Source organism: Sinocyclocheilus rhinocerous, unplaced genomic scaffold (assembly GCF_001515625.1).
Source record: "Sinocyclocheilus rhinocerous isolate Xijiao unplaced genomic scaffold, SAMN03320098_v1.1 scaffold14, whole genome shotgun sequence".
NCBI classification, from domain to species: Eukaryota; Metazoa; Chordata; class Actinopteri; order Cypriniformes; family Cyprinidae; genus Sinocyclocheilus; species Sinocyclocheilus rhinocerous.
In genome coordinates, this window is record NW_015629561.1 from 2,163,330 (window position 1) to 2,181,458 (window position 18,129).

Sequence of the window (18,129 nt, forward strand, 5' to 3'; positions counted from 1 at the left end):
GCTGGACGTAAACAGCGTATGCTGTTCTGTGTCAGCTGCGTCACACGGATACGCTGTTTCCGTTCAGATCAAATCACAACAACGTAGGAAACAGATCCGGCGTGACGCAGCTGACACAGAACAGCATACGTTGTTTTAAGTTCAGCGGATATTCTCCAAAATGGCACCAGGGTGATGCGGAGGAGACGAATTGTTGAATAAAGTCGTTATTTTTTCCTTGCTACGTTTATGGACTTGGGAACATTTCAGTTGCGTTGCTGTCTATGCAGGGTCAGACAGCTCTCAGATTCCATCAAAAATATCTTAATTTGTGTTCCGAAGATGAACGAAGGTCTTACGGGTTTGAAACGACATGAGGGTGAGTAATTGATGACAGAATTTTCATTTTTGGGTGAACTAACCCTTTAAGCCTTGCTAAACAGCAGAGACTAAGAGTGATTTAAAAAAAAATTTTTTTTTTTTTTAAACGTGCAGATATTTTTTCCCCTTTGCTTTCATCTATTTTCGGTGCAGTTATTTTGTGTGGTTTTGGTAGACTGTTTTCCACAAACTGCTGTTAATTCAGGGCACTCTCTGAAAGTATAAATCTTGAAAGCCAAATGACACCTACTACACATCTCTCCTCAGCTCGCTTGTTTTTAATCTTTCGGCCTTGCAGATATTTCACAACTTTACAACTGCCACTCTTAATCTGCAATCTCACTTTCTTCTTCTCCTCGTTCTCCCACTCAATTACTCTTTTCCTCACTGGCTCTCCCACACACCTCGTTCGGTGGAAGACCCCCTCCCCAGACAACCTTTGAAATGCTGGCGCAGTGGCTGGTTATCCCTTATCACTTATTTGTTTCCTTTCTTATGAAAACAGAGTAGCGCTGCTGCGGGTGACCCCCTGCACCACATGAACTCAACCAGACACTTTTCCCGGAATATCCCCGGAATGGTCTGGGTGGCCTCACCTGAACCGGGCTGTTAATAAACTGAATAGACAGCGTTGCGGACAGACACTGTTCATTAAGTCAGATTAGGTTAGGTCAGATTCTACATGCAATTTACACTCAATTTCACTGTGTGTCCTAATCAGGAGTGACATGATTCTAGCAAGAAGTAATTTGTCTGTTCACAATGAAAGAGAAAGCTGCACAAGAACATGCAACCAGAACAAATTTGCTCTATAATATACAGTATAGTAATGTGCAGTGTGATTTTGATGTTTTATTTAACTCATGTTTAAAACCGTTGTTAAATGTACAATTACCATTCAAATTTTTTATGTTGTTGAATGAAGTTTCTTTTGCTCACCAAGGCTGCATTTATTGGATCAAAAATACAGTAAAATGGCAATATTGTGAAATATTATTAAAATTTTAAATATATATTTTCTATTTTAATATATTTTAAAATGTAAGTTATTCCTGTAATGACAAAAAGTCCAGTCTTAGTGTCACATGATCCTTCAGAAATCATTCTAATATGCTGATTTGATGCTCAAAAAAAATTTCTTATGAGCAATTTTTAGAGGAGTCTTTGATGAAAAGAAATTTAGAATGAACAGCATTTATTTTAAACAGAAATAATTCGTAACAGTGTAAATATCTTTACTGTCACATTTTTATCAATTACAGTGGTGTGAAAAAGTGTTGGCCCCATCCTGATTTCTTATTTTTTTGCATGTTTGTCACACTTTAATGTTTCAGATCATCAAACAAATTTAAATATTAGTCAGAGATAACACAAGTAAACACAACATGCAGTTTTTAAATGAAGGTTTTTATTATTAAGGGAAAACAAAATCCAAAACTACATGGCCCTGTGTGAATCACACCACTGTAAATGCATCCTTGCTGAATAATAGTATTAATTTTCTGAAGAAAAAAAAAAATCTTACTGACCCCAAACTTTTGAGTGGTAGTGTAACAAACAGTGCATTTAATACATAAAACAAGACATTTCTGCATTTACAAATAGCTTTTCTTCATCCATTTGTGTGTTAAACATTTCGACTCATTAGCTAAACTACATTTAAAAAAATAAAACAATAAACAGTATTTGATGTTTATCTATTTGTTGGTTTGTGAGTTATTTACATTTTTATATTTGAATGAATGCATTCAAAAATAAACAGGTGTAGATTTGTTTGAAAAATGTCAAAACAAAAATTTGTTTTTAATTGTTTTATTTACAAATTATCTGAATTATTCAGTTGATATTTGAGTTCTTCAATTATTTTGATTTTCTTTACATGTAAAGACTTTATCAGCATTATAGAGAGATGAGAGAAAAGCCATATTCATTCATTTTGCATTGCATTGTAAATTTTTTTCTAATGAGCAAATTAATAATATTGACTTCTACAGTCATGCAAAGCTGAAAGTAGCTACATGTCTAACTGCATTGTTACAGCGGCCTCATGCTGTGCCAGAAGAGTAGAGCACAAAACATTTTGACTTGCTAATGAGTGTTTGTGTGTGTTTTCGCAGACATGCCCATCTTTGGCCAATGTCCTGCCCAGGATGACTTCTACCTGGTCATGTGCAGCCTCTGTAGTCAGGTAGTCAAACCCCAGGCCTTCCAAGCACACTACGGTAAGAACATCACCTGCTCTCCAAAGCTGGCTCACTCTCTGTGTTTCTCTCTCTCTGCCGTCTTTAATGGAGGTGTTTTTGAAAAATCTTAAGACAGAAATCCCTCCCGCCCCCACCTCTGCTCTGCCTCAACTGTCATAGCATGAAGAGGGAAGAACACAAGCCTTTGATACCCACCGCCAGAGTTCTGTTTACTATCCTCAAGTTAATATTTGATGTGCTCTTTTTAGTTGGCACGTCTGTGCTGTTTTATCCAAACTAGATCATGTAAAACCTCCCGTAAGACGTCAGAAATAAAATCACTCTGATCTGCAAACCTCTGATCTGTATTTTGAGGAAAATGACTTACGAGGATTTTATTTATTTTTGAGCCATTTAAAACTTATCAGCAGGGGTTTAACACTGTAGCATTTGTTTTAGCATATGAACATTACAAATTATTCTGCCAAAATGCTCAAATTTGAGAATTTTTACAAATTTCAAGAAATTGCTGTTAATCATATGGTTGTATTGTAGGAGAGAGCTCTTAATGGAGCTGGGATCTTTTTCTTATGTACTGAAATCTGTGTTAAAAGTTTTATTCTTGAAAATGCTTGGCCCAGTCAAGGTCTTGCTTTGTTCCAGCTCTGAACATAATAATTAAGCTTGAACGAAAGTCTCCATTACCAGATGCTGAATCAATTTGTTTTTTAAGATACTGTAGTGATAGTGGCTGTTCACTTGGACTCATTATTTCAGCATTGACCACAAGGGGGAGCCAAAATGTCTTTAAATCCCAGTGGCAAATTATTTGGTGCTTTTCAGCATGCTGTAAAGTAGGGCAACAGAAAGAAAGAAAGAATGAATAAATAAATACAAAACATATCTAAAAACTTTCTAATGTGAAGTGCATATGGCTGTTTTAATTTACTAAATATGTTGTCTGCATATGCTGTGTGTTTGAAAGTGAAGGAGCCACATTTTATTCTGTTACTCGAACATGCATCTAGCTTGGTTTGCTTTGAGTCTGCAGAGCCACATCCAATGAAATGCAAAACGCCTTAGGTTTCAGTTTTATTGTTAACAACATTTTGTCTGCCATTTCAATGAGATTTTATTGCCTTTTAGATCTTTTGTGCCTAATATTGAAGTTGTAGCAATATGGGATATTCGTTTTCTATCACTGTCACAGTTCAAAACATTAAGTACAACATTTTATTTTTAGAATAATTTAAATAGTTTTAAAATGAATGAAACTTAAAAATGTAACAATTCTTTTAAAAAGTAGTTAAATTTTTCTTTTAAAATTTGTAGCATATATTCATACAATTTTTCAAAAATTTTGGGTCTTTAACATCTTCCTAATATGTGGATATTTTAGTTACTCTCAAAGCAACATGTTTGGTGTACGTAAAAGTTCATGAACCCTTAATGACACTGTGCACCTGTTGTCAGGCTATCTGGACCCAAAATGAAACTGTTATTTGATTGGAAGATTTCCTGTGGCCATAACTGAATCCAAAAACATGTCACAGGACTGAGAATTTGTGCAGATTGTGAAAGTTGCAGCACTCTCTCTCGAGAGCCAAAACATGTTGACATCAGTGTGCTTGACGCTCTGTTCAGCTTCCAGAAGATCAGTTTTTCAAAACTGCATTGATGTTTTAATATTCCACAGTATGATCTGTTTATTGCACTCAGACTGGGCCAGTTCTGCTGTTTTTTTTAAGAGATCATCATTACACAATCACACAAATGTTATGAACACTAGGACTCTTTTATTCTAGAAACTGAAAGATTAATGAGCAGATTAACTACACAGACCATGAAACTTTTAAATGCTCAAGTGCTTGACTAATAGCGTAGGGAAGAATCTAGTTCTGGCAAGTGCTTATCCAAGATGAGGATTAATAAATCATAATGAGCTGAAACAAGCTGTGGTACTAAGGAATATGTATTGCAAACTACATATGAATCTGCAGTCAGAAAGTTAAGTACAGTTTAAAAATGACTTTTAAAAGGATTGGCCTTCGTAACAATTTAAAGTCATATTTTGTATACATGTATTTAAATGTGCCATAGTTTTTAATATGTGTTTAAGATCTGCTTGTTGAACATTTGCATGTTAAACACTTTGCGGGAGACGTTTGCTCATGATTATTATGATTATCAACCCTCTACATTGCGAGTAAATCACTCGCATATGCGACTAAATCTTCACTCTGGCGACTAAATGATGTCTAACATTAGCCAATGGCTAATTAATTCTCAGATTTTACTCTATATGTGTGTGTATTTAAATCTATATTGCCATAATTTCTATTGGGTGGTTTAGATTTGCTTGTTGAACATTTGCATGTTAAACACTTTGCGGGAGACATTTGCTCAATTATTATGAATTTTATTGCCGCCTTAAATAAGAAACTAATTTGTATCCTCTTCAGTGTTCATCAGTTTGAAATGGTCTCAAAAAAATCCCCTGTGCTTGAATTGACCGACTTTCACTTTACTAAATTATGCTTTTGTGGATGTTGTTGGATTCTGCAGTCACACTGCACCCCAGTTGATTAGACCAGGATGCACAGATATACTTATAGAAAGAACTTTATTTGTAGTATTTCAAGTTTATTGATTATAGCGACAGTTAAATTTGCAGTTATAACAAGTTCATTTGCAAAGTGTAAATATTTGTGTTATAAGAATTTTATGTCATCATAAATCACCATCATTATCATCATCATCACAATGTGTACTCTCATACACAATATTAGAGCACTTAGATTAGATTGGTTGTGGCATCCGCCATTTCTCAAATGCATTTTAGAAATATATTTTTTACTTCTGCAAAATTATATCACTGACGAAAGATCTTGACTAATCGATAATAATTTTTTTGTTGTTAACTGTTTTAGAGACAAGAAGTTTTGAAGAGATGCTGGCTTCTTGATTTGTTCTCCATTTAAAAAAAAAAAAAAAAGCTCAAAATGGTACATTTCTACACTGTGCTTTTGTCCACACTGATCATCCTTCTTTTGCGCAAGGCTCTTGTTTTTACATCGGTAATTCCCTGTGGTCATTTGTCAGGTTGCCGTATTTGGTGTTCAGTTTCCTTACAATAATCCCAGATTGCTTTTCAACATGGGGCGGAATGATATTGCAGATTGTTTTGGTGTAATTAGGGCTTTGTTGATTGGGCCTTTGGTTACTCAAATTGTTGTTGGCTCACTTTCTCAGAGCAGCGCCAACAACCCAGCAAATAGCTGCAAGCATCTGTGAGAAATAAATAGGATTTCTTCCTGGTGTCCTTCTTCATTTTTTTTTTTGTGTGTGTGTGTTTTTGCTGTAGTTTTATCAGCACAGATTAGTGTGTGTGTGTGTGTGTTTGCCCCCGGTTTGCTGGAGGGATTAGTTACAAATGCTAGGCCGGAGCAGCAGGACTGTGTTGTGTGTGTGTTGTTGACAGGCAAGTATAGAGAGACCAGAGCGTTTGTTAGTGCAGCACAGCGGTTCACTCATTTGACTAAATGCACTTGCACATTTGTGTCTTGTAATTACTACTGAGAGAAAGCAAGTGTGTGTGCAACTAAAATGTTAAAAGGCAAATAAGTAAAATTATTATTATTATTTTTTTTATATGTAGTTATATTATACATCTTGAAATCTTTACAACCCACCTGCATTAAACATAAAAATGCCACTAGATGGCAATAATGTTTGACTGTTGAGAAATTGTACGTCGTTTTTTAAAATGATACCAGCTTTCAACTTTGGCAGCCTTAAAACATTAAACTAATTAATTAATTAATTTACGAGTGAATGAAAAAAAATCTGAATAAAAATGTAAAAATTATTGTACGTTTATTTACTTTTGCCATCAACATTTTGAGCATTCAAAGAGTAAAACCTTGCAAATTTCTTGCCCTTCAGAGAGAAGACACAGCTCCAGCAGCAAGCCCCCATCCAGCTATGCCGCCTCTGCTGCATTCGCAAACTCTCGAAATAAGAGCAGCCTTGGGGGTGGAGTTGGGGTCGGGGCTGTTGGTGGAAGCACTCTTGCACGCCCCTCCAGTGCAAACAGCAGCACCCCCACTAAAATCTTCAAATCAACCAAAGAGAAGCTGCCTCACTGGAAGCCTCACTTCCCCTATAGGGTGCCGCAAGAAGAGAGGTGTGTATGTGTGTTTGATGGAGTGTAAGTGAATTTCATGGATAAATGTGTTCAGATAAGCAGCCCATTCTTGCGTAATACAAAATATGTAATCTGAAACACACACCCACATTTGGTACAATATAAGACTCTTTATTTCTCTGCCTCCCAGTCCCACCCCTGCAGTTAAAGGAGAGAAGGTCCATCTGAAGGTGGAACCTTCACCCAAACTTCCCCATGTGCCCGCCTCTTCTTCCACTTCCTCCTCCTCTTCCTCCAATACTGTGAGCACCTCTCCCTTGAAGTCAGGCCTTAACTTCCCCTCCATACCAAAGGCTCCACAGCTGGCCCCAGGTCAGATCCCCAATGGAAAGGGCCACCTCTCATCCCAAGACAAGAAACAAGACAGCAGCAGTGCCAGTAGCAGGAGACCCTTGTACAAGAGACTAGGTGAATGCTAATACTCACTGCTGTTACTCTATATTTATGTTATATGTCACATAAAAAAAAATAATAATAATTTTCTTGAACTTTTTTTTAACTGTGTGTTCTGTTCTGTTATTTTCCTTAAATCAGAGCGAGAGTTTAATCCAGATATCCATTGTGGGGTTATGGATATGACAGCACGTAAGCCATGCACAAGATCCTTAACATGCAAGGTATGCCACCTTCTACACTTTGAAATATGTACACTTCAAATACACTTTGAATGCACTCTGGACATTTTGGTACTTACAAATAGGAAGTTATTATGTTATTACCAATAATCAGTATTTAAAAAATCGGTAACACTTTACAATAAGGTTCATTAGTTAACTACTTTAGCTAACATGAACTAAGAATGAACAATACTTCTACAGCATTTATTAATCTTAGTTAATGTTGATTCCAAGATTTACTAATTCATTATTAAAATCAAAAGTTGTGCTTGTTAACATTAGTTAACGCACTGTGAATTAACATGAACTAATGGTTAACAACTGTATTTCCATTAACTAACATTAACAAAGATTAATAAATACTGTAATAAATGTATCGTTCATTGTTTGTTTATGCTAGTTAATACATTAACTAACATTAACTAATGGAACCTTATTGTAAAGTGTTACCAAAAAAATCATTCAGACTAAAGCTTCAAGTGTCAGACTTTCAGTCAGATGTTTTAAATCAGACTTAAAACCTGGCAAAATGAACAAGCCTAGATGTTGTACTGCATTTAATTTAAAAAAAAATTTGAGTATTGCCCTAATAATATAACAATATAATGTTAATAATACAACAAAAATAGTAAGCTCCGATATTTTATTTTATTTTTGAATTATCGTCCTAATATAATAATATAGCATTAATACAAATATATATATATATATATATATATATATATATATACACACACACATACAACACACGTGTGTGTATAATGTGTGTATGTATGTATCTGAGTTTTTTATTTTTGTTATTTTGTAATATAGCAATATAGCATCAATAACAGCAAAAATAATGAGCTCAAATATTATATTGTATTTCGTGTATTTTTTTTTAATGTTGCTGCTGAATATCGGCATAATATAATATGGCAGTATAGCATTAATAAAATAGCAAAAATAAAAAGGCTCAGATATTACATTGTAATTAATTAATTATTTTGAATATAATAATATTGAAATATAGAATTAATAATACAGCAAAATATTCGGTTGAGATTGCATTTTATTTTTGAATTGGGTTCTAATATAATCATATACCAATGTAACATTAATTTTATACCAAAAAAAGTTCAAATATTATTCCAGATTTATTTAATTTCTAAATATCTTCTGAAACAGAATGATCTTGGCCTATATCAATATGGTCACCAGTGTATTTTTCAGACCTAGGATGTCCCTAATGTTCAAATTTCTTTGAGTATGTAAACCAATCATTTAATTGTTTGACTGAACTGTTAAATATCCCCCCATTTCACCACAGACACATTCCATAAGCCAGAGGAGGGCGGTGCTCGGGCGGCGGCAACGCTTTGACACGCTGCTTGCTGAGCACAAGAGCAAAGCACGCGACAAGGAGCTGCAGTTCAGGTTGGACCCCTCACACCCAGCACCCCCTCTCAGGGACCCTCACCCTCCCCCCTCCCGCCTCTCACAAGACCTTCACACGGTCTCCCATGGCAATGGCACTGCCGATGCCACCAAGCCTTTGCCCCTCAGCAAACCCAAACCTCATAATTCTGGGCTTCCACGGTGAGTTGCTTCCTCCTGCCCCACTATTTACTCTAAACCGGCTTCCTTTTGATTCATTAGCCAAATTTATTATAGATCTCCAGTTGTTTTTTTGTTCTTTGTTCGGGTGGTTGATAACCAATGTAAAGGTTAACGTGCTCTTCTGTATCTTCAGACTCAACAGCAGTAACTCTCACAGTGGAGGAGACCCAGCTATGGCACACGACCAGACCCACCACTCTCACTCAGCCCCTGTCGGTACCGAGACCAGCCGCCTCTCCAGTGACGAAGGGGAGAACGAGGAGAGAGAGGAGGCCACGGAGAAACTGGACTGCCATTATTCAGGTTACCACCCACGACCAGCTGCTGTAAGTACAAGAAACCTTGTGATCTTAAAGTGTTAGGGAGTTTTTTTTTTTTTTTTTTTGAAGTAGTGAATTTCTCAAACTGAAGTGCCTGCTTAGAAAGTCACTTGCATTTATTTCCAGCTTTTGAATCACTAAGCTGTTTTAAAACGAGTTTAAATGAATGTCCATGGCCTCATTTGAATCCAATTTTGTGGCCACCCTCTTTAAAGTGGGTTTCAGTTTGAGTCTGCCTTGATCTAAATGCCTGAAGAGGATGTTCAGTACCATGCACCAATGTATGATTTTTTTTTTACAAAATGAAATTTAGGACTAATTATAAATGAAAATGTGTCCTTTTATTTTTCTCAGACAGAATTCTGCACATTACTTTGTGAAATTGAAATGTATTAAATAATTAAACTAACTTGAAATGTTAACAAATCCCACATCAAATAAATAAATAATACAAACAAAAGAAGTCTCTTCATATAAAAAAAACTGAGGCTTTGCCTGTGCTCTTTCCATTTAAAACCAGAGGCAACCATTGCATTTTAATCATCATCTATATTGTGTCTCTCACCAGTACTGCACTTTTGGAAGTCGATTGTACGGTAGAGGTTGTTACGCGTTCGACCGGCGCTGGGATCAAGTACGTTGTACTCTCACCACCATGTTGGACAAACATGTCAACTCACAAATGTGGAAGTAAGTGTGTGTGAGACCCTTCCCACAATCAGCTGTTTTTCCATTAAACAGAATCCTAATTGTGATTTCTTGCATTTACTTTGTAGGAAAATCCCTCTGGCGTTGGAGAACTCTGCAACAACACTCACAGCCTCTCACCGGACAAGCACAAACTCCCATTCTTCCTCATCCTGCTCCATTTCTGCAGGGTTTCTCAGCCTGTCCTCACCACCGCCTTATGACAGCAAGCCGGTCCTGTCATATGGCACCACCCTGAATGCCCGCTCTTCTCCGCAAGCCTCCGCCACCGAGCAGCCCGCCTACAGTGGCGCTTCTAGACAAGTGTCAGCCTCATCACCCCAGATGCCTTCAGCCCACTCGTCCTCGCTACCCTCGTTGGGCTCCAACCGACCCCTCAAATCCCGATCTGTTACAAAATCCTTTAAGGCTCGGGAGCCATCCTTCAGCCTAAGTAACTCTATCGTCAGGGGCAGTACTAACAGCAGTGTTAGCGTCAGCGGTTGTGCGAGCGGTAGCCTGAGTTCGGGCAAGAAGCGGAAAAACAGTTCCCTGTTTACCACCCATAGCACTTACACCTCTGAATCCTCCTCCTCCTCATCTTTTAAGAAGAACTGCGGGATAAACTCCTCCAGTCTTGGCAGCGCCTACCACACCTCGCTCGCCTCCACCCCTTCTTCATCTTCATCGTCAACAACGCTGTCGTCATCCCACAGCGGGGTGTACTGTGTGGGGGTAAACTGCACCCCAGGCAGGGCCAACTCTTTGAGCTTGAAGCAGGAGTCGACAGGACGTGGCCCTCCCTCAGGCAGCCCGGCTGAGTCCATTAAACGCATGAGTGTGGTGATGAACAGCAGCGACTCCACCCTCTCCCTCGGGCCATTTGTTCACCAGAGCAGCGATCATCACGCAGATGCACGTCTGGAAGCCAAAAGGAGGAAGTGCTCACCTGGCTCAAGTAGCCTCAACAGCACAGGTGTATAATCCTAGTGTTTGGTTTTATTTATTTATTTATTTATTTTTATCCAGATTCCTGTTTCATTTTGGTTTTGATTTAGATTTGGTTTCATTTTAGTTAATTTCAGATTTCATTTGGTTTCTGTTTAATTTTGTTTTAATTTTAATTAGGGCTGGACGATATGGCCAAAATTGATATCGCGATATATTTCTTAATTTCGGTCGATACGATATAATTCCGATATCGATATGAACACTATTTATCTGAAATAGAAATCTTTTGTAACATTATAAATGCCTTTATCATCACTTTTGATCAATTTTATCCAGTTTCTGTTTCATCCTATTTTGGTTTCAGTCCAGTTTGTTTAATTTCAGTTTAGTTGTAATCGAGAATCTAATGTCACTTTGGTATCAATTCAGGTTCTGTTTCATATCAGTTTTAGTTTTAATTTGGTTTGTTTAATTTCATTGTAGTATTAAATGCAGTTTCTATTTCATTTCAATTTTTTTTTAATTTGGTTTAGATTTTTAAATTTTGCATTATTTTGAGTTTAACTTTGATCAAGTTAGCATTTAATTTTAGTTTAGTTTTAATCCAGATTTTATGTCTAATCTTATTTTAGTATTCAGTTTGTTTCATTCCAGTTAATTTGGTTTCTATTTTATTTTAGTTTAGTTTTGATCCAGTTTCTGTTTTGCTTTATTATTAAGATGATTTCAGATTCAAATGAGTTTCTTTGATCCAGTTTCTGTTTAGTTTTAATCCAGGCTGTCAAATACCTTTTTTAGTATTTATCCATTCTCTATTTAATTTCAGTTAATTTAATTTGCTTTGTTTAGATCTAGTTTATTTTGATCTAGTTTCTATTTAATCTCATTTTGGTTTCAGTCCTTTTTTCATTCTGTCTAATAGTAATTTAGTCTAGTTTCCATTTCTATTCTATTTCAGTTTAGTTTTAATTTGGTTTCTGATTAATTTTAATTTAGTTTTGATCCAGTTTATATTTCACTTCATTGTAGTGTTAATCCAGTTTCTATATTATTTCAGTTTTACTTTGATCCGGTTACGTTTTCATTTCAGGTTAAATAAAATGTTGCAATTGTTTCATTTCAGTTTAGTTCTAATCAAGTTTTTTGTTAAATTGCACTTTGCCGCTCTTCAAAGTTTACTTCAAAACTGAACAGAGATCATACAGAACTGTCAGGCTGACTAATCTCTTTTTTTCTGTATTCACATCGTTATAGAAAGTCCTGAAACGCTAGAAACCCAATTTAATTAGTAAACTTGAAATAATTATTATATGCTGTTTGCTTGATTATAAAAAGGGCTGTCTCTTATTTTAACTTTGTAATGATTTTGACAGCGTCTGGAGCAGGAGGGGGAGGAGGACAAGGTCCTGGCAGGCCCAAAATATCCAAGTCTCCATCAATCAACAACATCCACAGCAAGCATGCTCGCTCTATACCTGGACCACCAGGGCTCCCTAACAATTCACTCATACATCAGGTTAGTAACAGCATCTGATTCCTTCCTTTAGTTTAGAATGTAATATTGTCTCTTTCCTCTTACACATTACATTTCTGTACTTGTGTGTGTGTGTTTCCCACAGCCAAAGGCTCGTCCCTGACACAGGTGTGGAGGCTCTGAGCGTGCTGAGCAGTAGGCTGGACCCAGAGCTCCCTCAGCCCCCTCATGCCACTCTGCACGAGGCCTTCTTTTTCTCTTACTCTTCCCACAATCCTCAGGGTGGAATGCATACTGGGTGGCCCATTGATGTCCTTCGTGGGGATTTCCTCCCAAAGCCATGCAGGGGCACTCTCCGGGGATAGGATAATAAGCCAGAGAGATATAGTTCTCCTGTCGGAAGTTATAATGAATCTATACAATGCACCATTGGGTACAAAGCCTGCTGCGTAGAGCATGAGCTGCCCAGCCTGAGTACTTGTGCTGGGGCCGGAAGGTATAGATTTTGGCTGGTGCGTAGCCTCACCAACACTACCAAGCATAGGAGGGATGTGAGATGCGAACAAGATAAGTTGCTTTACCGATGTTCTTCGGTATGTTAGCTTGAGCGTGTGGACATACCAGAATACTGGAAACCGAAATCCTACTCCGCCTTGGAGGAAGTGTACAGGAGAGGAACATCCCTAAAGTAGACACACAATCAACTTAAGTTAATCATACACATGATCTCTCACTGGAAGGCTGTATTAGATTAAACTACACTCACTGCAGATAGACATGACTGGAGTGGAGTTTCAACATGAGCAACCTAAACTTAAAGATTATGCAAACTAAACAGTTTTTAGACCACATTTTGTTTACAGGTTAGCAAACAGAACATATACCATTTTCCTTTACCATTTACCAACTTAAAACTTTAGTTATTTATTTAGTTAATTCCGGCTGTTTTATTGCAATTTCTTTTTTACTGAAAAATCCAACCCTAAATCAAGCTCGAACACCTTGCGTTAGTGAAAGCACTTGATTCCCCCCCACCATGTTTATTTTGAATAATTTCAGGTTTGTGTTAGTATACTAGCATGTCTTTACTGTATCTCTGAGCAACAGTCATCTCTAAACGGTCAGCTCCAAAAAAACTCGACAATACTGTAATCCTCTTAAAAACCATAACTTGGACAATACAGATATTCAGTTTTAGGTACATTAAAGGCTTGATTCATTAAACCTTTTAGCACATGCAAAAATTGCTCCAGCAGGTGACGTTTCACCTCTTACAATTACCCATGAAGAAGCATGTGCTGAAATTTTAATGTACTAAAATCTGCAGTCTCGTTCGAAAATGATTGTAGGAGAGTTTCCTGGTGAAGATGCCTTAGGTGTGGTATCGTTATGTGCCGTTTCAGTCTCAGAAAGGGGCTCGTGGCTAGCTGATGTTGAGCCATAGACCAACATTACAGACACACTATCATCTCAGCAATGGAGTAGACATCTACACGACACTCAATACTGTGAGACACATATACAGTAGTCTGGCCAGTGCCATCTCATCAAGTGACCAACCCTAAAGAGGTTAGTAGCTGGACATTCTGATTTAAATCTCGTTTTTATTGTGGGTCTGTCGACTTCAAGGCAATAGATCCTTTTTTGACTCGTTGATCTTCATAAGAGATGTTGAGCTGGATTTTGTTGTGCAAGTTGGGGCTTCTCTTTAAAACTCCCGTAAATTCCTGAACTCCACTGATGTCAGTCAGCAATGGTCGCTGAGAAGTAGAGCATGATTTTGTTTGTGTATTTTTTTCCTTCTGCTTTTTCGTACACAAAACCGAATACAAATATTGAATTATCCCTATTTCAGAATACATATTTTGTTAAAGAATTGTACATATGGAGATGTATTTTTGCACAGGCATTTTCGTAAACGATTTTTGGTACAATTGAGATCATTATTATTTATTTAGAAAATGGAAACATTCTAAGATTATTAGAAGTGGTTCACTGCCAAGCCGATAATGCAATACGCCACTCTATCCGAACACAGCTTCTTGTTAGTCACACACCGAGTTCCCCCGGACAGATTGTTGCCACAGTAGTGGGGAATCATTATGTATTATTATTTAGGTGTCAGTAGTGCTCCTTTTCCCTCATGATTCCTCCCCATCTCAAACCAAGAGGTCAGAGAATGTGATCAAAATGGCCCGTTTAACTGTGCAAAAGATTTCTGGCTGACTGATGTATTTTGTAGGACTTTTCTAACTTGGAGAGGGAACAAAACAGTTGTACAGTGCAAAATGTGCACCACTGTTGCCAAATGTTGTAATTGGATACACTGCTTTTTAATTACTTGTTAATTTGCTTTTAACGCTGACAAAAAAAAAGAAAAAAGAGAAAGTGCCTGAATTAGTTTCTCATCAACTGTTGTTATGGCAGAGCTTTTTATTTCATGTATTTTTTTTTTTCACAGTACTTGAATGTTATATAAGGGTTTAGAAACGTTTTAAACCTGCCTAGCAATCTCACACATCGCCCTTTTCCCCTTCAAGTAGAGCGGTAACTCCGATTGATGAAATGCATGGCAGAGGAGTAACACTTACTTGACAATGACATGAGAAAGCTTTCTGTCTGTCCCTTGCATTCTTTTATGACTACTTTTGATATTAGAAATTTTCAAAGCGAGAGGGATAGATATTTTGGTGGCTAAGTCGGTGATTTCAACCAATGTTTTAGGCAGATAAATGTACTGTTTACCTTGAAATTGTAACTCCACTGTTTTCAGATAATGAAAGCTTTGTGAAGATGTTTGATTAAACACCACAGATTTGGAATGTGAATCGAAGATAAAAACAAGTTTGCTTTTTGGGGAAGAAGCCTCTACATATAAACTTATGTACAAGTGTGTATATTTTGATTTTTCTTTTCCTTTGTCTTTTTTGTATACATATTCAAAAATCATTTGATCAGCTGGACTTTTGTGTGTTGGCTGCTATGTAATTCATGAACAAACACAGTAGGGTAGATTTACTTAATATTTAAAGAAAAGATTGTATAGTATATTTGTTTTGTAACACGTTTCTGTAAATATAAAAAAAATAATTTATACAGTTATTTATAAGAAAAATGTGTCAGACTCATTTTTTCCCATTCGCTCACACACCAAAGACAAGCTCAAACGTTTCCTCCAATTCAGTTTTATTATATACTGTACATAAAACAAAAGTCAGGTTGTTCACATGAAAAGACATGGGTAGCGATCAAATGCCATATGTTGGACTACATGTTGATCACTCTGGACAGCTTCTGCACTCTGTTCAGCAGAAGATCGCCCTTCTTTATGGTTTCCTGGTACTGCCAGTTCTTACTATCAGGTCTGGGGGCGGGGAAAAGACAAGAAATACACAGTTAGCTTACAGATCCAACAGAGATTTAAACCAATACACACAAATATTAAGGTCTTCACCTGTTGGTTTCCACAATCTCATTAACTTTGTCGATCTTGCAATGTAAACGTCCTGCGGCGATGAATCGCGACAGCTCCCTTGGGGAAGAAAAAAGACCAAAGTAAGCCTAGAAATATTGTATGTTTACATAGTTGTTTATATGAATGTGGGAGCGTACTGGTCGATGAACTCTGTGCTGACTCCAAACGCTTCGGCCATGTATCCCAGCGTGAGGGAGCGGTAGGATTCCAGCAGCTGGCCATAGGCCAGGATGCGCATCTCTCGGACATAGTAACGGTAATGAGGAGCAAACAACCAGTCTTGCTTCATCTCCTGTTCCACTCGAGCTACAGAGGAGAAACAGGTGGAACATCTGACCAACACATTTTTAAACAATAACAGAAGAGCAGAGTTGGAGAAGCACTTTCAATAAACACTGCAAAAAATAACAACATAGCTTACAACATTAATCTTTAAAACAGAGCGTGGCTAGTTAAGCAATAACATTTTCCTCAATTGTTCTTTAAAGGTTTATACTATGAGCTACTAGCATGCTCACCAATATTTTACCTACCCAATGATTGAAAGAATACGGAATAACGGCACTCGTAGAGAGAGAAGAGGTACTGACGGACAGCAGGTAAACTGTGCAACACCTCCAAGATCTCAGCACCCTTAATCACCTGAGAAAACCCATTATTTCTTGTGTTAGCTTGGTTATTTCTATTAGATTGAATTGTATCTATATTTTTGGCCATATAACATGTATAGGAAGTCCTTTCCAAGCAGGCAACTTTTCTGAATTGCACACTTGCAATAATCACAACAACTTGAATCTCTTATGTGAAGATAAAGCTCTTTGTGTTGCTCTGGATAAGTGTGTCTGCGAAATGCATCAAATATAAATTAATAAATGTGATTCCATAAAGCAGGTTTATTAAATTCAATAAAGGTAACTTTTTAGACAGTTTCCTATTTCATTCTGCTTTCTAACGACTGGTCTTAAATCATTTAATTATATTGATCGCTATAATTTTTTAACATTAAGAAATTAAATTAAAAATTTGGAAGGCTGAAAGTTTGTAAGATTTTTATTTTTATTTATTTTTTTAATAAGTCTTTTATGCTCACTAAGGCTGTGTTTTTTTAAATAAAAAAAATACAGCAAAAACAGTAATACTGGGAAAAATTACTACAATTTAAAATACAATTTTTATCTCAATATATTTAAAATGTTTAATTTATTCCTTTGATGGCAAAGCTGAATTTTCAGCATCATTACTCCAGTCTTCAATGTCAGATGATCCTTCAGAATTCATTCTAATATGCTGATCTTGTGCTCAAGAAACATTTACTATTGTCGATGTTGAAATCAGTTCTTGCTTAATATTTTGTGCAAAACGGATTAGGATTAAAGGATTCTTTTAGGATTTTTAGGATGAATAGAAAGTACAAAATAACAGCATTTATTTGAAATTGAAATATTTTGTAACATTATCTTTACTGTCACTTTTAATACATTTTATGCTTCCTTACTAAATACTAGGGCTGTCAAAAAAAAATTCGAATTTCGAAAAAAAAAAAAAAATTCACATTCGAATGCAAAAACATTGCATTCGAATTTAAGGTCTGGTCAGCCGTCAGGCAGCCTTATCAGTGGCGCACGAAATGCGACGACAATGTAAGCGTCATTGCATTTAATGCTTTTGTTAGCCTACCCAGTTGAACCCACTAGATGCGGCGCTGCTACGTTGTTCATTCATATATTGCGGAAAACGAGAGCATCAGTGTGGCGAAGATGTTGTTTACGTCAAAACTGAAACCAAGCCACAGACACAGAACGCATATTTATCACATTTTCTAGAGGGACATCTATCACCGTTGCACTCGTGTCTCGCAGAGAGCGGCATGTTTAGAAAGCCATGTAAAATTAATGCAAGTTCAACTTTTAAAAAACATGTCTAAAGACGTTATGGCGGTTTTCCCCATCCCACTGTATCTCATGTTTTTAAACGAAGAAAGTACCATTTGTGATTGGTTTTCGGTCCTTTGTATTAAACTGTACATACATGCATGGTGCTGTTTTTTTTCTTCTAAGTGTTTAAGTAACTTTATTAATTATATATGGTTTAGAAACATTATTTTAAACATTATGCACTTTTTTTCAAAGATAGTCGTGTTATTTTATTACGCTTTGAAGAAACGTGCATAATATTTTGCTCGATGCGCCCTCTTGTGGCCTCAGGAGAGAAGCCAAAAGCTTTTTTCCCCCTAACTGAAATTATGCCTTTTAAATT

The 18,129-nt window shown here is 36.8% G+C and overlaps 2 protein-coding genes across 4 annotated transcripts in view; one reads left to right on the plus strand and one right to left on the minus strand.

Annotated features, from left to right (window-relative positions):
* Positions 1 to 15,429, plus strand: part of LOC107739287 (ataxin-7-like) — a 39,801-nt gene extending 24,372 nt beyond the window's left edge. For all 3 annotated transcript variants that reach the window (XM_016551367.1, XM_016551366.1, XM_016551365.1), the window contains 10 exons: positions 2,478 to 2,582; positions 6,489 to 6,729; positions 6,881 to 7,158; positions 7,285 to 7,367; positions 8,677 to 8,945; positions 9,100 to 9,292; positions 9,855 to 9,976; positions 10,063 to 10,949; positions 12,298 to 12,440; positions 12,544 to 15,429. In XM_016551367.1, the coding sequence (XP_016406853.1) occupies positions 2,478 to 2,582; positions 6,489 to 6,729; positions 6,881 to 7,158; positions 7,285 to 7,367; positions 8,677 to 8,945; positions 9,100 to 9,292; positions 9,855 to 9,976; positions 10,063 to 10,949; positions 12,298 to 12,440; positions 12,544 to 12,561 (2,339 nt within the window). In that variant the 3' untranslated portion in view covers positions 12,562 to 15,429. The remainder of the gene's footprint in view (positions 1 to 2,477; positions 2,583 to 6,488; positions 6,730 to 6,880; positions 7,159 to 7,284; positions 7,368 to 8,676; positions 8,946 to 9,099; positions 9,293 to 9,854; positions 9,977 to 10,062; positions 10,950 to 12,297; positions 12,441 to 12,543) is intronic.
* Positions 15,430 to 15,567: 138 nt separating this feature from the next.
* psmd6 (proteasome 26S subunit, non-ATPase 6) overlaps positions 15,568 to 18,129 on the minus strand; it is a 16,509-nt gene continuing 13,947 nt past the window's right edge. The window contains 4 exon segments of the mRNA XM_016551370.1: positions 15,568 to 15,762; positions 15,853 to 15,930; positions 16,011 to 16,179; positions 16,407 to 16,544. Of these exon segments, the coding sequence (XP_016406856.1) occupies positions 15,666 to 15,762; positions 15,853 to 15,930; positions 16,011 to 16,179; positions 16,407 to 16,544 (482 nt within the window). The 3' untranslated portion in view covers positions 15,568 to 15,665.